The 27,400-nt window shown below is 39.6% G+C and overlaps 1 protein-coding gene across 10 annotated transcripts in view; it reads left to right on the top strand.

Annotated features, from left to right (window-relative positions):
- LOC311588645 (contactin-4) overlaps positions 1-27,400 on the top strand; it is a 980,815-nt gene that overhangs the window by 879,761 nt on the left and 73,654 nt on the right. For all 10 annotated transcript variants that reach the window (XM_084766525.1, XM_084766531.1, XM_084766522.1 and 7 more), the window contains one exon: positions 19,306-19,433. In XM_084766525.1, the coding sequence (XP_084622651.1) occupies positions 19,306-19,433 (128 nt within the window). The remainder of the gene's footprint in view (positions 1-19,305; positions 19,434-27,400) is intronic.

Here is a 27,400-nt window from a genome sequence, read left to right as displayed (position 1 = left end):
ATGGCCCATCTTCCTCAGACCTTTCTCTCTCATGCCCTTATCAAACTCCGTTTATCGCTGGCATATCTAAATTACTAGCTTCTCCTCTCCACCAAGACACTTTTCCATAATAAAAGCTTCCTGGTCCTTCCCTAAGTCTTCACTTTTTCTGTCATCAGCTTCCCCTTGGAATTAGGAAAAGGTCCTTGCAGATTTGGGCTATTAAGTAGGAGAGGCCCCGTATATCAAGTATTTAAATGTTCTGTCATCTTGAGAATTATTTATTGCAACCCATTACCTGTGTGACTTCACAGTTCTTTTTCGGTGGTTTGTCTGAAAAGAATAAAGACTCTTTCTTGAGAAGAAATAGCTTTCTTTGCCATGAACAGGGACAGGGAAGGGGGATAGCTGGATGCAATAGTTGAGAGAAAGGGGGAAGGAGGGTTGCTGCAAGGACCTGGCTTGATGAAGGAAATTGCTGTACAAAACGGACTTGAAGAAACAGTGCACATAAAAATGATTTCCCTGGGAAGAGAATACTTACGTATTAACTTCATAACAGAGTTATTTACTGAGCCTCATAGAAATGGTAAACATAGCTTACACAGCAGTATAACTAGAACTTTTACAGCCTCTCTGTTTGCCCAAGGACAGTGACCTTTTTTTGCAGAGTTTTGTTTGTTTGTTTGTTTCATTTTATTTTGTTTCACTTTGTTTTGTTTTTAGTTTTTGGAGACGAGTAATCTTTAGCAGTACTGTGAATAGTTGCATCTTCATCTATAGAATGTTATAATTTTATAATTTGCTTTGGGTTCTAAAGAAATTTTGAACTGCACTCATCCATTAAAATTATTTTTGAAAAGTTAGAGGTTTTTTGTTTGTTTGTTTGTTTGGGGTGTGTGTGTGTGTGTGTGTGTGTGTGTGTGTGTGTGTGTGTGTGTGTAGTTTGTACAAATGTGGGTGCAAATGCATGCACCCATGTGTGTAGGTATCAGAGGAGGCTGATCTTATCCCCTGGAGATACAGTTGCTGGATCTAGGGTAGTGATTCTCCTGTCTGAGCTTACAGACATCTCAGTGACCACACCCTATTTTGGGGATTTGAACTCAGGTCTTCAGGCACACAGTAAGTAATTGCTTTCACCCACTGATCCATATATTGTCCATCCATTGTCCAGCCTATATATTAAGGTCTTAACCTTAAGAAGTTGCCACTGTGTCTGATATCCTTTAAGACTAAATACTTTTAATGCAGTCATCAATGTATTAACTACTTGCCTGTTGATGTGAAATAGTAATAAGGGGATAGAAGAAAAATAAGGCCTGGGACCTGATATTTGGAGTTTTTGTGTAGGTTGTGAGAGGAGCCGGTGTTGGCAAGTGCTAAGTTAATTGGCTGGGCAACTGTGGATGGCTATGAACTGAGTAACAGAAGCTGCCTAACACACACTGACATTCAGAATGTCATACAAGGAATGGTGGGAACAAGGCTGATGGAGAGCATGTTTCACATTACTGAAGCCATGCATCTCTCCATGTCCTTGAGTGCACTGGAACAGCATATAGCACACAGCTGCAGAGCTCATGCACACCCTTCTGAGAAGAGAAAGAAGAAACTCAATTTGGCTCTAGCATGTGTGAACAATTTGGAAGCCCAAGCAATCCCTCTTACACCAAAACTACTGCTGCCTCTGGGCCCAGGATCTTGTCAGACAACTGTACCTGATGAACACATTCATAATCTTTATTTTTATTGTTATCATCATTTCTGGTGGGCAGATACTGATTTCCATCAGTCATAGGCATATTGTATTTCCTTTACCCAACTGCTGCAATTTTCAAATTTGAGCTCTTCAAAGAAAATGTTAACTGACTATTGATTATGAAAATGAATCTGAAAATAGTAACAAAAACGATTATGGCAATCTCACTTATCAGCTGCTTACTCAGCAGTGGTGATAAATGTTTCAGTGCCATTTTCATATTTAGCCTTCTCAAAACTCAGATTGTATTAAGAAGCTATCAGTATGATCCCAATTTTATTTAATTTTCTAATTTTTTTGTTATTTTATATGCAGGAATGTTTTGCCTCAAAGTGTATATGTGTACCGTGTCCATTCTGGTGCTGACACAGGTCAGAAGAAGTCATTGGATCCCCTGGGACTGTAGTCACAAATGTTTGTGAGCTGCCCCATCTGTCCTGAGAACTGAACCCAGGGCTTCTGTAAACAGAGCAAGATCCCGCACCCTCTGAGCATCTCTGCATCCATAAGACTCTGGTTCTAAAGGTGCAAACCAGAATGTTGAGTGTTGAGACTTTCTCAAGCTCTGTGCCTAGCCAACATGGAAACAGAGATTTAAGCCACTTTGAATGACTAGAGCAGAGATGGAAGGCCCATCAAGTATAAAGTCTGAGAAAGGCCAGATGGGATGACTGTTTTTGTGATTCCAAGTTTCTGTTTTACCACAGCAGGCAAGGGTGCTGTGTAGCCAGTATTCAGGACAGGGAAACCATTAGGCATTACATTTCAGCTAAACCTTGATAATGGCATTCTGTCATGACCTAAGCAAGAATGAGGAAATTCTCTACTCTGAGAAAGACATTGCAGTTCTGGTATGAGATACGAGGCAAACACAGCCTTGTCTTGCAGTTAACAAAAGACTGAGAATTGGGAAAATGATCCAGTTAAAACAAGTTTTCCTGTTATTACCAATATCACTGTGTGAATTGTGGAAATGGCTTCTATGCAGTAACTTATACAAGCTGTGTAGTGTGCTCCCTTTCTGGTTAATAATTAAATAATTTCTGACTAATAATAATGCCTTCTAGGCATTTCAGTTACTGAGACAAATGGACCATCCTGTGATTTTGGTCTTTAATTCTTTTTATATATTCTTTACTTGTTCCTATGCTTTCAGACATATTGGCATGAATGTAAATTCCTTGATATGAAAGAAAAGACATTTGATAAGTAAACTAGAAAAAAATCCTAATTATAAATAAATTTCTAGTGGAAGTGAAAAGAAAATCACTTAACTATGGTTGTATCCTGTCTTGTGTTTGTGTAATTTCTGGTAGCACACAGGGTGGAATAATAGAAGCAGTAGAAACTGTGGGCATACCTGGGCTTGTGACTTCTTTTCACCTCGTACTGATCTTGACCATTTTAGTACATTTCTCTGAAATGTTCTTGCTACTTGAGATTATGTTAAATGAATGAGCTTACAGAAGCTGGAGCCACACAGCAGTAACCATTAGGAATTTGAAGGTTCTTAATAGGCTGCATGTCTTTCATGCTCAACACCTCACTTAATACACTCACTTGTTCTCCTACGTTTTTATGTCCATCCGGTAGTTTTTAATTGACAGTTGTTTCCAAAGGTTCTTGAACTTGCTTATTAAATTCTCCTTTCACTCACTATCTACCCTAATGACCTAGGAAGATATTATATAAAAATTTCTGAATGTCTTCAGTAGTATTTTTCTTCTCATCATATAAGTAATATTACTTATTATGATGCTTTGACAGAGGCATATGAAATTATAAACAATGAAATATATTACCTTTCTCCTTCTGCCCCTCATTTGTTTTCATGATGTCTGGTGAATTTATGTTAACATTATGCCATAATTTCTCAGAAGAAAGAAATTCTAAATCTTTTATTAATGGGGACACAAAATAACCTTGCATAAATTAAATTTAAGAAACAAAGTTGAGATCGAAACATGCCCCTAATGTTATCCCCTTCTTCCCAGATGTGGTATGTTTAGTATTGTATATTCACAAGAACAAACAAAAGGACAAGGTTTTAGTAGATCAAGAAAATATTTTTCCCTTCTATCATGCATCGCCCAGAGAATATTATGATTAACTCTGTGATTGTTTTTACTCATCTACTCTCAGGCAGTTGCTTCTTCCCAGGGCTTAGCAGAGGCGGAAGTTAAATGTAACCATCATGACTCTATTTTTTCTTGGAAGCAGTGCTTTGTACAGAGGCTGTGGGGGTCGGAGTCGCTGAGTGTTCTTCTGATGGACTGAGATACACACGTTGTTTGGTGCTTTATTGAACTCGGGTCTTACGACAGAAAGCAAATTATCTCCAAGGGAACTTTGTCACCGGGAAGCCTGTTCAATAGTGATGTCTCTTGCTGCCACAGAAACTACATGGGAAGATCAATGACAGGTTCCCTTGAAACTGCCCTTGGACTCAGTCTCATCTTGCTGGCCCTCATTTACATTTGTAATCTAAGCATCCTTTTTGCCTTTCAGTGGGAGTAAAGCTGTCTTCTGCTGTTCTCAACTCACTTAAATTGCACATCACCCCAAACAGTATTGCTTTCTAAAGTCGGCAGAAGTCACTCCCTCCCTGAAACTGAGAATGCTTAGATCTGTTAAAAATTAAATATTTAAGCTTGGGCACATGCCACTTAAAGAAAAAGTAGAAGGGAAATCAAGCTAATTCAAACCACATTATAGTGGTCTGAATGCGAATGGTCCCCAGGAGCACATTTATCTGAATACTTGGTCTATAGTTTGTAGACCTATTAAGGGAGGTTTAGGAGGTGTGGCCTTGTTGAGGAAATGTGTGTCACTGGGGGAGGGCTTTGAGGTTTTGATAACCCAAACCATTCCCAGTGTCACTTTCTCCGCTTCGTGTTTATGGATCAACATGTAAGCTTCCAGCTTCTGTTTAAGCATCAAGTCTACCTGACTGCTCTCCTGCTCCCCCTGAGATGATAATGGACTCATCCTCTTAAACTGTAAGCCCCAAATGAATTCTTTCTTCTGTAGTTTTTCTTGGTTATGGTGTCTCATCATAGGAACAGAAAAGTAAAAAAGCAAATCCTTTTTATTTCTTCAGAGGCAAATTTAGTGTTATCTGCTGTCAGGTAGCTATGTGGTATACATACCAATGATGATTATCCAACCCGGCTCTTCAAATTTCTCAGATGACAAAAATCAAGGGAGCTTCTTCCAAGTTCACTTATCACCCCTGTCAGGTTCTGTTGTAAAACCCTGGTGACATGCCAGCCATAAAAATAAAGACACTGAGACCTTGTAATATTTTAAAGCTTAGGCCTTTAGCTGGGCAGACTTTCAGCTAGCTCATCTAAGTTAACCCAACCATCTAGCATCATCCAGCCACGTGGCTAGTTATACCTTCCAGGTCCATAGTCACATCTGTCTCCTCTTGTGTCTTCTGGTAAAAAGAACCTCCTCTTTATTCTTCCCAGAGTCCCTTTCTCTCTACCAAGAAGTCCAGCCTCCCACTTCCTTCCTGGTTATAGGCTTTTGGATTTTTATTAAAGCCAATCATGGAATGCCTTAGGTAGGTGAGGAAAGACAGAGACACACTTTTACACAGTGCACCCCAAAATCTCCCCCTTTTAGTCCAATAAATGGCTTTTCCTCTCTAACTACAACAACCTCTATACAATAAGAACGATTATGAAAACTGTCATGTAAGAACTACATTCACAATGTCCAGCCAATTTATATTTGCAGCCTTGGAGAAAGTATTCCACTAACTATCTATCTTGGTGAATTGAAATTTCTGTACCTAAATCACTATCTCAGCATTTTTATCCTCTCACATTCACAACTTGTAATTACCAACCTTAAAAAACCTGTTTACAACTTCCCCCAACCTTCATAAAATACATTCTTGGACCCACTAACCTTCAGTTACCAACCTTAAAGCACCTTCTTACAACTTAAACTTTCATGTCCCCCAACCTTCATAACTTGCAGCTACCATTCTTAAAACAGCTCCTTGGACCCTAAACACTTTCCTACATCCTTCACAATTTAAGCTTTTATGTCTCTCAATCTTAATAAGTTTTACTTCTCTTTTTTAGTTTCTTTTATGAATTTGGTAACAAGGAAAACCCTAAGACAATAATTATCTAGTCTTCAAGCTCAGTAGAGACCTGAAAAGGATAAATTTCACCTGAGTAAACAGGACGTACAGAGCAAAGAGCTTTTGAACAACAACAAAAATGACAGACATTTACTGTCTACTTGGACAGTCACCCTAGATTTCTCCATGTCAGTGACGCATCCATCTTCTCTGGCTGTTGGGTCCAGAAGATTTGACAGGCTTCTCTGTGAAGCAGAAGTGCTGTCCTACCTTGACATAGCAGAGTTGGGCAATCGATTTCCTAGTAGCCTGCTTGTCCCCAGTTTGGACAGCCAGCTGTCAGCAGCGGAGGCAAGGGCAGTTTTCTGCCCAGTTGACAGCTTTGCAATGATTGAAGAAAACTTCAGGTGGCAGTTGTTCAGTGCCCATCATCTTTGGAGGAGGAGTAGAATGGGGTGCTATCAGGAGCTGATGTGTCTTTCTGTCAGAAGAGCCTTTTATTATTAAAACATCTAAATGCCATGTTCTGCTGATCTCTGAAGTGTTTGAGGACCACTTATCTGTCTAAAGCATATCTCAATAGATAAAACTTGTTTGTTTCTATCTACTTACCTTCTGTTTAACTTAGAAAACATACAGTAGGCTAAATAAGGCTTATTTCTCTATTTAATTAAACTAGTACCTAATATGACTATATATTGACTGACTACTAACTTGCATTCCTTAAGTATCTTTAACAGTTTTTTATAGTAACTTTCAGGGGATTAGGACTTTACATTTCATTTCTAAATACATTGTATATGCATATATACCTTAACTAAGAGTTGGATCAATATGCAGTAGAATAATTATAACCTTAAATTTCTGTCATGTCTGTCTATATCAATTTTAAAATATTTGAGACTTACAATAATCTTCTTCTCTTTTCATGGATATATTGTAATCTATTACAATATATCCTGTTATCCCTTATTCCTCTCCCCTTTTCCCCCTTTTCCCCACCAAAGATTAGATAGAAAAGGAAGAAGTTTATAGGAGAGAGAGAAATGCCTGAATCTAATGTTCTTTTGTTACCTCCCTCACCATTAACAATCATCCCTATAGATGCCAGTAAACATCAATAACACACTGAACAACAACAACAACAACAACAACAACAAAACCAAAAAAAACCACCCACCCTACCTCTCGGGATTGAAGGTGTCATTTTCTTTATGTTTCCTGCTGTTGGGGGTGACAACATCTTTTGGAAGCCCTAAGAAAGTTGGGATGCTGGAAAATCATGGGAGGGCTAGCTGTTTCTCTTGTTATTCAGACTTTATGTGACAGGAAAGTGCAGGGCTTACCTAAGTCCTGGATGAAGCAGTCTGAGTCTGGACCAACAGGTGTCAGCCAGTTTAAAGCAAGTTTTGATGAAACAGTGGCTAAGGCAGTCTATGATGCTGAATCTAGCAGGATGCTGGCATAAATATGTGTCAGTATCTCAGTATCCTTTTCAAAGTTGAATCTTGTCAGGGCCACTTTAACTGTCCAGTTGTTTCTCTCTGAAAACACAGAAACATTTAAATATAACATTGAGGGACATTTTTTGTATTAACATATGTATACAACAAATCTGCTAATGATGAATCTAGGTTTGATCAGATGAAAAGCATCTGTCAATCTTTATAAGTCAAATTAGATTGTACAGCCAAATTTCATGTATACAAAGATTATATAATCTTTATAAATCAGATTAGATTGTATAATCCCCATCCATGCCATATGAAAGAATGGCATGTAATAATAAGACATGAGGGTCAGGTAGCCAAATGGATTCATTGGTTATTTCAGAGATACCCATGGTTCTCTGAGCTGTTCCTACATATGGGGATCAGCATATGTGTCACCTGTTTTGTTGTTCTTCTGGGTCCTTTTCACCTTCCATGTTAGGAGCAACAATCTTCTTGCAATCTCTTAAGGTCAAATCTAACTTTTATTAACTTTGAAAGAATCCACACAGCTTTCCATTTTCTGTGGAAATAAAACCATAGCCTCTTTCCCAGTGCAACACATTTCCAGCCTTCCATTCTGAGATCAACACATCTTTAAAATATTTAGACTGATTTAAATCAGCAGGCCTTTCTAAAATCCACTGTTTTTCAGCAGCTGTGCTACCTGTGTCATTGACATTAAAAAAATTAAAGTTAATAAAGCATTATGTAATCTATGTCTGGGAGATCCCATATCCTTCTATTTTTGTAAGCATTACCGTTAAAGTATGGTTAGATATTTCCAAAATTGCTTGACCTATAGGCTTATTATGCTCAGTAACATGTTTTATATTATAATATTAAGGAATTGCTGTATTTTGCTAAATACATATGCTGGAGCACTATTAGTTTTATTCGCTAAAGATGTCCCCATGACAGCCATTACCTCTAATAAATGTGTAATTACAGAATCAGCATTATTAGAATTCAAGGCAGAAGCCCGTTGAAATCCTGATTAGGTATCAATTATATGGTGTACATACTTCAGTTTTCCAAATTCTGCAGAATGAAAAATATTCATCTGTCAAATTTCATTTCTTTGGATACCATTAGGGTTTCTTGCAGCAGTTAATGGAACTTGATTATACAAAGAACATGTAGGTCAATTATATATAATTTCCTTGTCTTGCTTTCAGGTTATAGATATTTTTTCTTTAAATCTCTACTATTTACATGATTCCTTTTATGAAAAATTGAAGCTTTTAATACATTCCTATCAATAATTGATCTATCTCCTCATTTTTTTTAGTGCCAATGGTCCTGATAAACCTGTATGAGACTGAATATAGATTATATATAATGGATGATCTCTGTTTAAGGTGATCTGTTGTATTTGTATAAATAACAAAGTTAATTCTGAATCATCTGGACCAACTTCATCAGCCTCTATATACAAAGCAGCTCTTTCTGCATACTGAAAGTCAGTTACTATAGTAAGGGATCCTGAAAAATCTAACAGAACAATGAGAATAGCATATAGTTCTGACGTTTGAACTGAAGGATACAGGCTTTGAACTACTTTGCTCATATTTTCTGATTTATAACCTGCTATTCCTAACTTATTGACATCCCATTTTTAAATGGTAGGAGATTGAGAAATTGGTGCTCCTCTTACTATATAAAAAGAATCAAATTAGTTCTTTTTAATGAACTGGAGTTGTTTGCTTTCAGGGTATCTGTTGTTAATTTCCAAAAAAAAAAAAAAAAAAAAAATGTTGTTGCAAGCTCTTTGCCAGTGTTTGTTTTCTGCCCATAATGAAGCAATTTCAGCATTAGTAAAATGTACAACAATTTCTGCTAGGTCTGTTCCTGCTAACTGACAGAGTCTCATTTTTCCTTTCAGAATCAATGCAGAAAACTTTTCTATATAGATGTTTAATTTTTCACTCTGTTTGCTAAAAAAAATCCATTCTAAGATATTGTCTTCTCTCTGCACACAAATTCCTGTGGGAGAATAAGTGAAAGGCAAAATAACTAAAATAAAATCCAGCTTTGGACCCAAGAGATCCACATGTGCATCCTGAAATTTCTTTTCTACCAGAGCCAATTCTCTCTCATGACCCAGCTGATAATTTTCTTGGACTTTTTACATCCTTATCACCTTGTAAGGTTTAACACAAATTACTTACCTCTTGAGTAGTTAATCCAATACTGGCCATAGCCAGTTACTATTTCCCAGCAATTTCTCTCTCCTTCCCTTATTATCTCTTTCTCTCTGCTCCCTTCAGAGCCTTTACTTTTTATATTCAAACTCAATATTTCATTATATGATTGACTATGTTCCATTTCTTTCGTTTCTTCATCCATCTTTCAAAACATTTCTATTTCATTTTCTTTCCTTCAGAGATTTCACTTTCTATGTGCATTCACTAATTTCTCTTTCACTGCATCCAAACTCCCTCTGTATTTAATTTCCTCTAAACACTGTTTTCTTGGGATTTCCAGTTTCAAGCATACACTACTTACTGGTTCAATGTCACCTTTTCAGTCTTAAGGCACTGTGGTGGCCTCAGACTGTGCCTGTTTCTACTGCCTGCAAGCAGTGTCTAGATATGGATTCTGAGCCCCAGATTTCCCATGCCTAAGCTAAGAATTCATGCACTTGAGAATCATTTCTGGAGCCCATCCAGGGCCTTAACCTTGGATCTCATGACCTACTTTGGTATGCCAATTGTTGTAAGACCCTGGTGACCTGGACGCCATAAATATAAAGACACCGAGACCTTTCTAATCTTTTAAAGCTTAGGCCTTAGCTGGATAGGTTCTCAACTATCTCATCTAAATTAGCCTAAGCACCTAGCCCCACCCATGGCTAGCTATACCTTCCAGGCCTGATGCCTTATCTGTCTCCTCTTGTGTCTCCTGGTGAAAAGACCCTCTTCTTTCTTCTTCCCAGAGTCTCTTTTTCCCTACCAGGAAGTCCCATCTTCCATATTCTGCCCAGATATTGGCTGTCATTTTTTTAAAGCTAATCAGTGAATGCCTTAGGTAAGTGAGGAATGACAGAGACACACCTTCAAACAGTGTACCCCAACAAATCTCCTTGATTAGCCAAGTCTTTATTCTTCTTTACCTGTGGACATTTTAAAAAGTAAATTTTTAAAAATGTGTATGGGTATTTTGCCTACATGCATGGCTGTGTACTTCAAGTATGAAGTTGTTCATGTTGGTCATTAGACAATATTGAATTCCCTGGGACTAGACAGTTGTGACTCACTATGTGGGTGCTTAGACCTTTCCAACCCCACCTGAATGGCATTACTTTTATATTCCATCTCTATGTGTTGCTCACTGTTGTAGGAAGACCCTTTGCAAACAGCAAAGCAATTGATCAGTAAGCATATGAGCTGGTAACCAGGCCTACAGAAACAAAATCATTGTACTTTGTACAAAGCTCCTACTTTGTACCCTCCTCTCTTTATCCTATAATTTAGTATATGGGACTACAGTGTAATATAGAAATCAATTGATCACATAGGACCAATAACTCTGGTAAGTTTCTTCTTTTGATAGATTGACTAGTGTACCCCTAAAAGTCATATTCACTTAGGACCTTGCAGTGTGGCCTTATATGGATATGGTCATCAGATATCAATCGGATTACAATAAGGTCAGAACAGACCACATAATTCAATGATCAGGGTCATGGTGGGAAGGAAATTTGAGTACGGAAACATGCGCAGGGGAAGGCAATGTGAAGAACATATGGAAAGGATATCATGTGACAATAGAATCAGAGTACTAAGAGATGTCTCCACAAGATTAGGGACAAGTGTGGCCAACTGTCCGTAGAAGCTAGGCAGAGGAAAGGATAGGTCAGCCTCTTCCTTAGAGCATCTAAGCAGAACTAACCAATCCTATCTTGAGAAATTAGGTTTTCCTTCAGAACTGCTCACAAAAATCAGTAATATCAGACTTCAGCCTCCTGAGGTATGAGTTAACAGGTCCCGTGGTGAAACTACTTGGTATGTGGAGTTGGCAATGGCGATAACCTACTACCTTTCCCTGCTGTTTTCTGTGTGGTAAGTCAGCACACAGAGATAAGAGGGAGGGACTTTATGCCTTCAGCTTTATGCCTTAAGGCTGCCCCAGCTCCTGCTCCAAGTACTTCACAAATGGGAGCAGTGAAAAACAAGGCATTACAACCTGAAGGGTCCACAGGGGCCAGATAGAAAATGCAATGAGAAGTTCATCTGCTCCTAGAAGCAACTTCTGTTTTCCGGGCTATTGCTGCCCTGAAGGGATGTGTTACCTATAATACCCTGTTTCCCCATATGTCACAATTATTCCAGAATGGAGTTTTGCATGAAATATCCCAATTATTTTAATTAACAGAATGTTCAATATAGAATGAAGCACACACACACGCAGGCCTAGGCAACCTATGCTCTGATCTCGCAATGAGGGGATGATTGACATGCTCTGTGGTATCCCTCAGCAAAAAGCAGGAGGGATCCCTGGTTGAGAGCAGGCATGTCTTAACTGTACCTAAGGTATCATTGGTAACCCTTGGACATTGTAATCCACTCCTGTCTGAAGCCAAACGCCATGAGGCAGTGCCACCAACCTGCCAGTCTTCCTGAGCCAACAAGTAGCAATACCTACCAACATTGCTGCTTTTTTAAGAATCTCAACCCATCCTGCAATGTATGAAACTATCGCCTTGTTCTCAGGCTTTCAACTTTCAATTATGTAGTTTTGTTTTTTACTTTATTTCATGTAAAGGAGAGAAAAAGAGTTTTTATAATCCCTTTCTGTGTATCAAAATCAAAAGGGTGTTTTCTTGCCATAATTCGCCATTTTGGACAAGGAAAGTTGGCTTTCTAAGTTGTAGTGTAAAGAGATTTAATTATAAGGAAATATTTCAAAGTGACTCAGGCAAATGAGTATGCCCTGTCTCTCTCCTTAACAGCAGGGCCTCCACGCACAACTGCTCAGAAGAATTACAGGTCACCATTCTGGGATCAACTTTCCCTTTGGGGTGATAGAATATTGTGGAGTTGGCAGCTTTTGTCATCTGCTACTAAAGCCCCCCAAAAGAAAAGATTCAGCACTTTTAAAGGTCCCCTGTCCCCAGACTAGTTTTGATTTACAGGGCTGACAAGGTCAGCTCTTTAACGGCTGCAAGCCAGAGCTTCGAACTAAGAAAGAAAGATTCAATTTATTTCATAATTCCAGATATGCTCCTGCCCCCCCCCAGCCCCCACCATATCTGAAACCTCTGGTGATAGCAGGGGAGCAAACACTTCTGTGTGCTGCAGGTAATTTACTGTGTTGTGAATTAGATGACCTCTCCTCATGTAGAGACAATTGAGTTCCACGTCACACCCTTGTTTTTATTACTTGATACTTTATCATTGTTGACTTTTCTCTGATATTATCAGGGATGTCCTCAAAAGCCCACTGGGAGGTCATGACGGACCCATTCTAAGCCTCGGATGGATTTACATTTTTCAATCCTTTTTATCTAGTTCTATCACTGTTCCTAAGCCTTAGGAGGAGCTTAGAGTTCAGAGTCAACCTCGGGGTCAATCAATAGCCTAAAATGGAAAAGCTCAAGTGAGATGGAGCACAAAGGAAGCTTTGTCATCTTGGTGAGAAGGGCTCCAGGGATGGCTTAGTGGTTAAGGTCACTTTCTGCTATTGCAGAGGAGCCAGGTATGTTTCCCAGCGCCTACATGGTAACACCAAACCATCTGTAACTCCAGGTCCAGGGACCTGATACCCTCTTCTGACCACTATAGTCACCAAAAACATACATGGTGCACGTAAATACACCGGCAAAATTCTCATACACATAAAAAATTAAACAAATAAAACTTTTTAATTTTTCAAGAAAATTAATGTACAAGGAGTCTTTGAAGAACTTGGGTTTTTTTCTTTTTTGAAAGTTAGTGTGGCATCCAACTTAAAAGGAAATATATATATATATATATCTAAAGAGATATTAATATTGGGTATTATCCCAAAAATATTTGAGATTGTCCAACTAGCACTTAAAATATGAGCTATTTTCTAGCTCATAGAAAAGTTCCATAAAACAGAGATTAAAATTAAGGTTCAGTCAGTAAAATGCCTGTCATGAAAGCATGCAGACTGAATCTAGATCTTGTGCACCTGCGCACAAATCAGACTTTGCAGTGCATGTATATAATTTCAGCTGAGGAACCAGTCTGCAGAAAGGAAAGAGGAAACAGAAGGACCACTCATGCTCATTGCCAAGCCTGTGTATATCCCAATCTGTGACCTCTAGCCTCAGCGAGGGATCTTCTGTCAAAAAAACCCAGTAGAAAGCAAAGAGATCACCTGATGTGTCAGCCTCTGAGCTCCATACGCATGTACTCACATGTACACATATAAACAAGTATATGTAAGACACACACACACCCGCATACACACATCTATAAAACAAACTTATAGCCTTTAAGTGTAGAAATAAGTAGCTAAAAGTATGATACAGCTATACCTGAGGAGGTATCATGCTAGTTTTTCCTATACTCAATACTCTGTGGCTGTTCTACCATAGTGAGCATTCATCAGTTTGCTCATAATATGTTCTGAAGAAGCAGCCACCCCCGACTCATGAGCAGAAACCTGTCCTCTGCCTGCCACTCTCATGTACACTATCACCTGGACAAGTTCTGGAATGTCTTGAAGAGATTGCATTCTTCCACTTTTATGGGCTGAAAACTCTATTTCTTGTGTCTGAAATTATTGGTTCATATATCACGGATTCCTAACTATTGGACAGAGTCAGAAGCTCAGCATTGGAAGAAAGTGCTGGCCTCTCCATCTTTGCCTCTCTCAGTCTCTTAGCTTGACTTCCTTAAAAATTGTCCTTTTTCCATGGCAAGTGAAGTAACTACCCACATTCCTGTTTTATATCTTCCAAGTTTAGCAATTTGCCAGAAAAAAAGGTCGTCTTCTCAGATAGACTCTGGTTTCAGTAGCATGTATATCCTTAAGCCAACCACTGCAGAAAAGACAAGAGGGTCTCCTGGTCAGCCAGGTCTGGCCACTACTCTTCTCAAAGCTAGGGTTATGAAAAACATCTTTTTTATTGGAAGAGTAGTGGCCTTTTCCCTCATAGAAATGGATGGTCTATAACATGATAACATCATTTCTAGTTCTAGTGTCATGTTTAAAGCATTATTACATTTATTGAAAATGTAACTATATGGGTGAAGGCTATACTAATTTTTCCTGAAGAGATATGAACAAACATTTTACTCCAGATAGGGCACCCCAAAATAATTCAAATACATGATACCACCAAAAGTCAACTGCTGAAACAATGAGTTTATTAGCATTTCTTACAGGGGTGTCAGGGACGGGTTGCTCAGAGGCAGCTGAATCCTGCCCAGGACGGGTGCCAAGTCAAGAAAGCTGCAATTCAGGAGCTCTATGCATGACTTGCAGGTGGCTCTACAGATTCAGGAGTAGCTTTTCCAAGGAGCTCAGCTGGTCAGAGTTTCTTCCCCAGGCAGCTATTTCCTGATTTTTTAACTATGGGGAGTGGCCTTGTGAATCCTCTAAGTTTCAGACCTTCTTCCTGGATTTGTAAGATGGTTCACTTTCTGAATTTCATGAGCTTCCCTCCTGCCTCTAGGAGGGAATATCTCAATTAGGAAGTAATTGTCATGTGACAGAGGTATATTAAATACCCATGGATGATGCTCATACGCCTTCTCTATTGTTTGACAACTTAGTGTCACCTGTATGCCTTATTGAACATGCTGATATGTCATAGGACTCCAGATAGCAGAACAACTCCCCAGTTCTCTTGACCTGAGCATTCCCTTGTGGATACTTGAAACAATGGGGAGGGGGGAGTGAGGGGGAGGTACAGCTCTCCACCGATGAAAACAATTGGTTGATACAGCTAGCTGGTACATTTGGTGTGCCACACATTTTCCAAGTCCTGCAAAACTTACCAACAACCTACAAGGCAGATTTTATTCGTGTGTTTGCTCACATGAGACAACTTTAAGTACAGAGATATCACTTCGCTCAAAATGATACAGCTTAAACGTAAGAATGAGCGTTGAGTTTAGGTTCAGAATTGGTCTTCTTGGCCACTGAATTTTGTTGCAAGAGAACCATTCTGCAAACACAAGATTGGCCCCTAATCTGGATTGCACCAAGGAAGAGTAAAGAGCTGAAGCAAGAAGACGTGATTTAGGGAAGGCTGCTGAAGTTGCCCACCTACCAATGGCCTTGCTCACTCGCATCCTCCCTATGAATTCTAATATTCCAAGTCCTTTTTTTTTTTATTAATAACAATGGGAAGGCTAAAGTACAAAACAGAACCAATGCCAATCGCTAAAATAACAAATTGTCTTAGATCAGTTCTCAACTAGAGGTAAAACTTGCCCTCTCCCCAAGGACAGGTCTCCTCCATCTTTTTTGATTGTCAGAACATTGGGCTGGGAGTGAAATGGGGACAGAGATGGCCATAGTATGCTCTTGGTGTCCTTCCCTAAGACGAAGAATCATCGAGTCCAATAGAACAGTACTGAAAGGGTCAAGCTGCCCTGTCCTTGAGCATAAATAATGTGGGCATGTTATGCACTTGACATGTATCAGGGTCAGTCTAGGGCCCAAGTCATTTTTGGGAGGATCCTCTGCCGCTTCCTGCTCTGTATCGTTTGCATGGTACAGTTTAATTTGAGCAGTAGCTTTAGGATTTTGGAATGTAAATGACACTGTTTTAATTGAAACAATCTATTAATAGACCTTTGTGCATCAAAAGTGTCCCTCTGAGTGTTTACTATACTCCAGGCTCATCTACCTCATGTTAGATGAATTCACATCCAAAATATGAATGCCACCCTATTTACTGAGTTATCATATGTCGACATTTCTCAATTTCCAGCAAATTGTCTCATAAATAGGAATGTGATTAAGTCCCTGAAAGCTATTTTGGTTATTATTGAGGTAATTAAAATGTGGTCGCCACTTTGCTTTTGTGAGTACATCTGCTCTCTGGTAAATAAGGAATCAAATTCTGTGCAGTGAGAAACTGTATATGCCTTCGTGGGTGAGTAAGCAGAAGGCCTCCTGTCTGCTTCTTTTTCAACCACGGCTTTGATTTAACTGGAGCAAGAATACCTTTACCACTGTAGCTTTGAGGAATTGTACTGTGGGAGATAATCCCTATGTATAAAAACTAAGAGGAACTTCATCATTATTTACTACATTTTCTGTACGTTTTCCCACATATAAATGATGTGCTTTGATAGTATTCATTTCCTCCCACTCCTACTCCAGCTAAGACCCTTCCTCTTCCAAAATATCCCCCACCACCCCGTCAGCTTCCTACCCTGTGTATATGACTCAATGAGTTTCATTAAGGTTATTTATAGGCGTGTGGGCAATGACTTATGTAATGGTGCATGGGTCCCTTCTTGGTGCCTGCATCACTAAAGAAAACATCCCTCTCTTTCACACATCAGCCATTGCCCAAGTAAGAATCCACAGGGAAAGGTGGGGCCCCTTTCATGGTAGTGTTGACAGGTGCAACCTTGTCCAGTGCTTGAGAGGATATATGTTACCTGACTGTATAGCTTGATCTTCTATTGATTTTAAAGCTTTGTTGGTTTGGGCTCCTATGTCCTTCTTTGCCTGGGTGACTTAGAAACAGAAGCTCCAGTGATCAGCTCCTTTTCTCTTTGTGTTGCAGATAGGACCTGTGTGTGGTTTTAAGGCTACTTCCTCTTGTGTGAGTCTGAATTCAAAGGCATAAGAACCACAGCCATGGCTGAGGGCAGGATTTATTACTTGGAAAACTTTGCTTTAATTGTGTCTCCATAGGCTTTGTGGCTTGTAAAATAGAAAGAATACAACTACTAAGGCAACCCTCTCAGGCCAGCTGCCAGGAGCTACTGCCACGTAATGGCCATGATTCCGACATGACTTTTTAGTCTCCACAGGGGAATCTATCTCAGCCGACAAACCATTGTCCCCCAAACTCCAGTCCTCTAGCAGAAAGCAACACAGTCACAGCCACCACCCACCAGACTCTCCCAACCACAACACTCTAGCTTCCCCTCTGTGCCTTCTCTGCTGATTTGTGATGACTCAGTTTATTTACAGGCTGACTTAACTACTCTATAAAATGAGAGTACTAAAGAGGGTTTTGTAGGTCCCAACCCCCCATATGTAGAAGTGACTAAGTAATCGTCCATGTTTCAAAACAAAAGAGAATAGATGTCTTAGTATATTCATCTACAGTAGTCCTAGCACTGGTGTCAGAAATACAAGGCCAGCCTGGGCTACACAGTGTGTTTCTTTCTCAAAAAAAAAAAAAAAAATCAATCAATGGATTAATAATCAACAAAACAAATAGATGAAAGATATTGCTGGCTGATAAACGTGCTAGAAATTCCATAGAACCTGCTTTTTCCAAGAGCCACTCGGGTTTATTTTAATAAGTTCCATTTCATAGATAAGGAGACCGAAGGTCACAAAGATGAGCAAGCAGAGCTGGCATATGTGGTGTACAAATCGCCTGTGTGATTCCAGCATCCTTTGTTTTCCACGTGCTAGCTAACTTGTTCATAGAATCTGGAACATGTCTGAGAAGACCTGTAGCTTCATTATGCAAAAGATAGTAAATGTGGTATCTGCAATACAGTAAATTTAAATCTTCAGTTATGTTTATTTAAAAATCAAAATTTCTAAATTAATAAAGGAGGAAAAAATAAAATAAAATAAAAATCAAAATTTCTTTTAAGTGAAGCTCTATGCATTCTAGATCCTTGGCTGAAATAGCTACTAGTACTCCCACTGGTTTAGCCACTCAAGTTCCCATAACATATGACAGTTCTTAGAGTAGAATTTACTTATATACTTATTCATTCTACCACTTAACAACAGTTTACAGGTCATTTGTAACCTCTACCCAGTATGCCAGATACAAGTTATATCATAAGGTGAACACTGCCCCTGCTCTCAGAAGATATAGGACAAGGAACAAATAACTGACAAAGGGAGGCAATGTACAAGTCTAGCAGAATTGTAACTATAAAGGCCCCGAGGTAGAAAGAGATCTGAAATACTCTAGGAACTTGTAGGGGACCACTGTGCTTAAAGGTCATTGAAGGCAAAACATAAAAGAAGAAGCAAGAGAACAGTGTGTGAGTGTGTGTGTGTGTGTATGTGTGTACTGTGTGTGTGTGGGTGTGAGAGAGAGACAGAGACAGAGTCAGAGACACAGAGGCACAGAAACAGACAGACAGAGGGAGAGGGAGAGATCATGATGGAAAAAGGGCATGGGCACGAGGATGTGAGGGAGTAAGGGTAAGAGCATGTGAGAGCAAGCAGGCATGAAGACACAAGTGTTAAGGCTAGGGTTAAATCTTGGGTATCACCCTCACATGCTGGTCACCCACCTTAGTATTTTAAGACAAGGTTTCTTATTCCCCTGGAAGCTCACTGAGCTGGCTGAAACTGCCTAACCCTTAAGCCTCAGGCATCCACCTACGGCTGCCTTTCCACCGCCTTTACAAGCTCATGATGTCCCAACCAGTTTTTTTCCCATGGGTCCTGGGAATGGAACCCAGGCCCTCAGCGTTCTGTGGCAAGCATTTTACCAGCTAAGCTATCTCCTCACCACCCTTTCCTAATTTTTCCTTAGCTGTTTTAAACCTGATGGTGGTCTTCAAGATCTCCCTTGGTGTCGTATGATCAGAGGTATTACAGAATGAGAGATGCTATTTTAACCAAGGTTTGAGAGTGTGTTTAGCAAGAAAACTAGTGAAAGTCTTAAATGCATCACATGTCCCAATAATGCTTATGCATATGTAGACAAACCTCCTAAAAACAGATGAGGCTGTCAAAGGACGTAACTATGATTTATAGTGTGAAAGGCCGCGGAATGGCAGAGACCGCATCTCATGAGATAACACTTTACCTATTTGCTTTGCTTTCAGAATTACCATTTCTGAAGATGGAAACCTCAGAATCATCAATGTGACTAAATCTGATGCTGGAAGCTACACCTGCATAGCCACTAACCACTTCGGAAGTGCCAGCAGTACTGGGAATGTGATCGTGAAAGGTAACGTCTAACTCAGAGAGGCCACGTGTCTTCTAAGAATAGACTCTCTAGACGTGGCAGTGCTCATATTAATATGTATAGATAGCACTGTGGCTAGATTAATTCATCACAGCAAGCTTGATATGATTAACAATTCTTCGAGAACCGTTGGTAATGAATATGATTGAAAGGCTATCTTATTTCGGCATCGTCCAATACAATTTGAGAATTACAGCCATTGTGTCTATTATAGTACTGTAACAAATGTTATCTGCAGTCCTTTAATTAAATTTCTTTCAAGTCTCTATAGGTTTGAAATTCATGTCTAGGAACCCTGCGCTAACAAATTAAAAACCCATGATTCAAGTACTATTTTTAGCAAACATTGTTTAAACAACGACACTGGCAGTTTTACAAAGAGCTGCCCTGGGTAGTCACAGATATGGATATGGCTTCTCCAAGTAATAAAGGGTTTTGATCACCTCTGTGCTTTGCTTAAGTCACCCAGCCAACCCTGTCAGTTTTACGGAAATAAAATGCCCCTCATGTCTTAGTCTGGGTGCTCTATATTTCACGACTGAAAGTCCTTTATGCTCCTCGCACAGAGTATGATGTGAAACTGTCCCAACACCAGCTTGACGGCACTGCTGCTGGAAGTGCTGAGGATTGTAAAGGATGAGATCTTAATTTCCATTTCATTTGAATTTCTATCACCTCCTGTCTTGCACAGTCGGTCTTAGGATTTTTCAGTTGCAGGAAACTCGGTGGTGCTTTGACTAATAAAAATAACACTCAGTGTGGTGACTTGTTAGAGGTCACCAAAAATGGAAGGACTTAAGCCTAGGAATCTGACTCCAGGTTTCCCCTAGTTCTACAGGTAAAATTGGAGACCTTTTTTTTTTTTCTTGCTGATATGTAATGCATTCTGATAAGCTGCTTCATTTTCTTCCTTACTGACTTATTTGTAGCTTCCTCTCTGAAGTAAGATAGCCCAAGGAAAGGAAAAATATTCAAAAAGAATATTTACCTCGATTATAATTTAAACAGGAAGCTAAAAAAATCACCTAATTATGTATGTCAGGGTCATTGGAGGTTAACAATTTGTTGTCATCTTGAAAAGTCTTTTTTTTTTTTTTAAACCATGAATATCCTTATCTGTACAGATGGAGAACTGAAAGTCAAAAAGACTTAGGGGTAGATCTGTGTTTAGCTGGAGTCCAATTATTTTGGTTTATTATGCATTCTCCATACCAGTATCATAGACATATGACTGTGGGTTTGCTCTGTTTCTCTGGGCAAAAGAAAAAGTGGCTAAGGTAATATTTATAGCATAGAATTCCAGCTAGAGACCTTTGGTAATGTATGGTCGTTGGCTGCCAGAGGAAATTTAGTGATTACTAGGACCAGGACAGAGAGGCCAAGCTTTCCAAGACAGTTACTAGTTAAGCTCAGGCCTGTTAGAATGATGTTCCCCCTTGTGCCAATACAAGGCAATAATACACCATGTTAAATTACAATCAAAGACCAGGATTAAAGTCAAAGAGATGTGGCTTAGCTCCCACTTCTCCTTACTATCTCCATGACCTTGTACGTGATTAGCAGCTTGAATGGAGATAATAGCGTGGCATGGTTGATGTGTCTGTGGTGATCCACATTAAGAAGTAAACAAGAGGCAGAGGCAGGAGGATCTCTGTGAGTTCAAGGCCAGCCTGGCCTACAAAGTGAGTCCAGGACAGCCAAGGCTACACAGAGAAACCCTATCTTTGAAAAAAGGAAATAAGTAGGGGTACCTGGAAATAGGAGGTGTTATTTATATTATAGTAAAATTATTACACACACATTCTAAGTCATTGGACACTTACTGAAGTTCCTCACCCAGTACAGTAATTAGGAAAGGCAAATAAGAGGTGGTTACAGACATACTGATACAGACATCATATTTCCCTGCTGCACTGTAGAAAGTAGGGTATTTTCTCAACAGCCTTCTGATGCTGGAGATGCCACCAGAAAGATGAAGAAATGGTTCCCAACCAACTGTTCAGTTCTCTGCTGCCATCTTGTATGGTGCCACAGAGCAAAGCTTCCAAGCATACCAGGATGAAGTGTATCACGGCCACCTCATATTCTGTATAGATATAAATATTACTGAGATAATAGATTTTACTTATCTTCATAAATTAAATAATTTATTCATTGCCATCTAATTAGATGTGGACAGTAGTTCCTCAAGAATCGTACAAGAGTTCCTGTGGGTTCGCAGTTAAGTGTTTTTCATTTTAGCAATCATGTGCTTCAATGTGTGTTAGGAAAACAATAGTTTTCTGTCAATAGCAATGAATCAAAAAATGTTAAAATATACTTAACTATGTCAGCATACATAAGAGTATTAAATATCCATTGTTACAAGAGGCCATGTCAAAGGAGGCAGGGTGGTGTGCATATAGTTAAAGATTGGAACCAGACCTTCCAGGACATTTTCAAGAGAACTCTAGTGAGCTTAAAAGGTCAGAAGACATCCTGCAAGGTGTGCATAGAGCACTCTAACTGTAAGTACTAGACTGAGAAGGCTCCATCTGTACAGTACTAGTCTTGCAAGCATGTGGACCTGGATTCAGTGGCCAGAATACAGGTTTCAAGAGCCAGGCCTGGTGACATGCACATATAATCCCCAGGCAAGGTAGATCTCTTATGCTCCCTAGCCAGCCAGTTCAGCCTACTTGGCATGGCACTGTCTCAAGAAAACAAGGTGGATCACACCCAGAGAACAGAATCCAGTCTGCCTCTAGCCTTCATATACATGTGTACAATGTCCGTGCCCACCTGCACATACATGTATACCACCCACAGATACACCTGCACATGTAAGAACACACACACACACACACACACACACACACACACACACACACTAAAATTTTCAGAAAAATATGAGAAAGAGGAAGTCCTGGGAGAAAAGGCACATGGGTAATATAAAGAGAGGAGAGGAAGGCAGACATGCTCATGTATGAACAGTAAGGTCAGGTCATCCAAGCCCAGGAGCTCAGTGCCCACTTCATGTCTTTCATTGGCCTCTCTGGACTTACTCACTGGCACTCAGATAGATCAGCGTCCCCAGCTAGGCTTCGGATGCCTGTGTTGTTGTGATACAGGCATGGGGATATGAGCTTCGTCTCATCAGTATGGTCATGGAAGTTAAGAATCCTGTTACCTTTAAGTACAGCCCAAGGTGATTAGGAAGCACTCCTGTCTCCTTCCGGGGCTTGAGTCTGACCTCTGCTGGTATTAGGGGGCAGTGCCTGTGTGTACTGGGGACTGCTAGGCTGCCAGGCCTCTACCAAGGACGTTAACATAAACTGAGACATGCAATTGAGAAATCTGCTCCATAAAGCACAGTAAAAGCAGAGGAAAACCATTCTGAACTCAGCATGAACTGTGCCGAGCACTCAATTCCACATCAAATGCTCGAGCCACACACCTTTAGTGCAGTTGTAGCCATTTAGCCTGGAATAGGAGATACTGCTGTATTTTAATTCACTTTCCAGCTCTACAAAGGGACTGAAATTTATCAGAGACGGGTGCTCTCTAACCTTAAAAAGTGCTTGTGGTCGTTTTGATCTCTTCATATGTCTGGGATTCGAACTCTGGGAAGATCATACATCAGAACACATTTCCTCCTAACCTTTTTTTTTTTTTTTTTTTTTTTTTTTACAATAATTGTGTCATTAACCACTCCTTTAAAATTCAATTCTCTTACTCACTACCTCTTGCCCAGCTATTTGGAGAGAGGATGAAGGGAGATATTTTCAGACACAGGGTCAGTAAGTAGGGGAGGGAAGGGGGCACATCTCTACACGAGACAGGAGGTTTAAATTAATCCCTGGCAAGTATCCATCTAGGGGATAAATATTCAGATTATGCATGAGCTGGCTTCTAGGCTGCAGGATTCTGACAGGTGCCCAGGAGACTCTTGATTATTCTCCTACTGTCTGAATGTCTAAGTCTTACTGATTTAATTTTATGGTAGTTGTAGTATACTTAGAATTTGGTTTGTTGTTTAAGCAAGAACATTTCTTAAATCAGACCCCCCCACTCCTAACAGAAAGTATTGACTTACCTTTAAACAAATGATATGCATTTATGATTGGCAACATTAGTAAGAGCTATGAGGATGGCCAGTTTAATTTTCATGCAGTATGGACTCGTTAATTCATTTTTTTAATCTTCAGGCCAGAGGTGGCAGTGTGATCAAAGCAGTTGTCGTAGCTACATAGGTTTTATATGCCCAGCATTTCTAAGTCCAAGCCTAAAACAGAGCACTTGAGAGTGTTTGTCTGCAGATGGACAAGATAACCATGCTAATAACAATCCTATCTTCTATTGATCACCTCCAGGGATCAACATGAAATGTAGCTTTTAAGCTATGGCTGTGATTACCATGGTTATCTTGTTGAACTACCTCCAGAGTGACCTTGTATGACTGTAGTTAGTGGTTTCAGTCTGTGCTTTGACGGGCAGTCTCCTACAGATGAAGGACTTTGTCCATGTTCCCTAGCAAGGGAGAACTGAGTAGAGCTCGTCTCCTGGAGGCAGGCCTCCTGGGCCCTGCCTCTAACCTTTTGTGTCTTCATGTTTAGGGACAAGACTTGAAAAAAGCCGCGTGTTAAATGAGCACTCCAATTGTTCATTAAACTTACCTGAGCTAGAGAATGTAAGGATTTGAACACCACGGCCAGTGGGTTGTACCCAGCCCTCTGCCTGCTGTCTGCCCCAAAGCTCAGAATAGCAAGCACTTGTCCAACTGGTTCAACTGAGAAAATGATATTTTCGAATGTAGAAATTTTATTAAATTGATATTTCACTATTCATAAATAAAGTATATTTAGAAGTCAGGCAGAACATTTGTTTACATAACTGTGCTTTTATACTGCAGCAAGAATGTGGAGTTGTTAAGACACAAACTTTGCCTCATGGCCTGCACGGTCTTAAGTATTTCCTGTTCAATCCTTTGGATATATGTGGATCTTTTCTTTGGGTAGCTTTTCTTTAACTAATCCTTCAAAACTTGGTGCGAGACATCCTCTTATTCATACACAGCTCTGCTTGCACCTCCTGCTAACTTTGCATGCTGGAAATTCCTATCAGATGACCAGCTGCAGATGGCAGAGAGATTTCTTTCCCGAACTCTTTTTTCACTCCAGTGTCAGGAGAGTGACCTTCATAACTTGGATATAGGCTGAAAATACAATGAGACAATATAGGTCATTAACTTTCACTTTGGCCAGTCACTAAACAAAGCATTCAGTTTAAATCTATGGGATTTGTGGAGCCTCATACAGTTAAGACAAAAAAAAAAATGTATGCTTGGAAGACCCCACAATGTGAAGTATACTCACTGGGGTTCTTGAACACACAAACCTCCCACTGTGACCAGCCTAATCCAGCTGAATTTCTTTTCTTTTCTTTCTTTCTTTCTTTTTTTTTTTTTTTTTTTTCTTTTTTTGGTTTTTTGAGACTGGGTTGCTCTGTGTAGTCTTGGCTATCCTAGACTCGATTTGTAGACCAGGCTGGCCTCGAACTCACAGAGATCCGCCTGCCTCTGCCTCCCAAGTGCTGGGATTAAAGGCGTGCGCCACCACGCCTGGCTAAATTTCTACCTTGCATTTTTCCCAGGCTGTTCCTTTACTAATGCATTGGTGTTTCTTGTGAGATCAGCCAACATAAAAGTTTAACGTCGTTTTACCCAAAGAGTAAGAGTTCTTTCTGTGCATCTGTTTATTTTAATTCATTACAAAGAATCACATTCTCAATAAGACAAAAATTAATTTTCACTTCAAGGAACTATGTGAGAAGTAAAGTTTTCTGTAGGCCTTCACTCGGACCCCATATACTCTCAAGGAAAACCTAATTTTGCATTCCTTTCCAGCCCTGCACACTGAAGGTGCTCCAGGGATTATGTGAACATTCAATTGATTGCTTTCTTGCCAGACACAGTGATCATTGTTTGCCTCATCAAAAGTTTATTCATGTTCAGAAACCACAGCTTCTTCAAGTACATTCATCCATGCACATACGCATGCATGTGTGTGTGTGTGTGTGTGTTTATAGTGACTCTGTCACATAATACATGTATTGGTATATGTTTATATACCTATATGTGTATACACACATGTGGTGGTTTCAGTAGGAATGGCCCCCATACATTTGTGTGTTTGAATGCTTGGCTGTAGGCAGTGGTGCTACTAGGATATGTGGCCTTGTTGGAGGAAGTGTCACTGTGGAGGCAAGCTCCTTGCTACCTGCAGGTCAAGATGTAGAATTCTTGGCTCCTCTAGCATCATGTCTTCCTGCACTCTGCCCTGCTTTTCACTGTGTTGATAATAGACTATACTTCTGAAACTGTAAGCCAACCCCAATTAAGCATTCCCTTTATAAGAGTTGCCCTGCTCATGGTGTCTCTTCACAGCAATGGAACCCTAACTGAGACGGCACACATATAAGACAGAAAAGGAAATGTCTTCTCAGAAGCAAAGGTTAGGTTATCTCCAATATCTTTAGTGTGGTCTGTCTAAGATTCAACTTTTGTGCTACCTCAATGGGACATTGAGAAATATCAACTGTCGTCTACATGAAGAGATGAATGGAAGATAGTCTTTCCGGCTGGAACCATTTTGAGGAATGCATTTGAAGCAGCCTATATATTACATGTAAAATGATTCAAGACTTTGTCAAAATTTGACTGGTGATCAATCAGAAATCAGTAACCAGCAATGACATTTGGCTGCTAACACACAACAAAAGCTTTTAACAGTAGACCCTGATGACAGAATATATTTTGACCTAATTAGATGTCTTCCACTGGAACCAATTATATCCAGGCAATAATTAAAGGCCTTCCTAATAGGATTAACACAATTTATGACCCAAGACACCTGAAGTAGGAAGGAAAACTTTGTTGGTTAGAAGTGCTAAATTCTAATTATAATAGATCCTTCCATAGAATGACAGTGGCCGGGACATGTCAGTAGTAGATTCTACCACTATCTAAAGTAGTAAGAGAAAATGTAGGCCGCTGAACCTCATGGTCTGCCCATGTACACAGTAGCTTGACAGAGTTGGAAATCTAATGACACAGGACATAATGATATCCTCTGACATTCATGAGGACCTTGACAACAGACACTAAGATTTCACAAACTACCTGACATTAGCATTACTAGCTATGGACATAGTGATTCCTTCTTTTAACCAAATCTACCATAAAAGAGATCTTGTAGCACTGATATTTAAGCTTATAAAGGTTATATTCCATGAGGCCCTTCGCCACATCTGGTGGGCACTTGACGTCTCCATCCGTGGCCTAGGAGGAAAATAATATCCTTTGACTTATACTTCTTTATATGTTGTTCTTTCATGGGAAAGCATCTAGGGTGGAGAGATGCATCTCCATCACATCCTTGGTTTGCATGTACTAGACACACAGAGAGCCAGCCAGCTTGTAAAGAAGCATCACCCAATATATAGATATATTCCCATTTTAAAAAGAAGCATCACCCTTACTGCTAATAATCACAAAATGCATTGAAGCATTCAACTAATTTACATATAAGATTAGCAACAGGAATCAATAGCCTTTCTTGGTAAGTGTGGAAGGAAAATGGTAACCAAAAACCAGGAATGCTATTCACATACAACCAGAATAGACACTTGAATAATAAAATTCACAACACATAATCACTGTGGACCAGGAATTCTATTTCTGGATACCTACTCTAGAGGAAATCACAGATGCAAAGAGATGAAACAACATAAACCATTTTAAAAACAGTATTATCTAAATTATGTATTGTACCTAAATACCAAGTTGGTAATATAAAATAATACCATGTAATTTTTAAGCAGAAAATACATGTGTACCATAAATATACATTATTGGAAAATGGACATTGAGTGTTCTTATATGAAAGCATTTAGCTGTGTTACTTATAATC

Source organism: Acomys minous (genome assembly GCF_964271855.1).
Source record: "Acomys minous genome assembly, chromosome: 17".
Classification (NCBI taxonomy): Eukaryota; Metazoa; Chordata; class Mammalia; order Rodentia; family Muridae; genus Acomys; species Acomys minous.
Note: the sequence above shows the minus strand (reverse complement) of the source record. Positions and strands in the feature narration are given on the sequence as shown.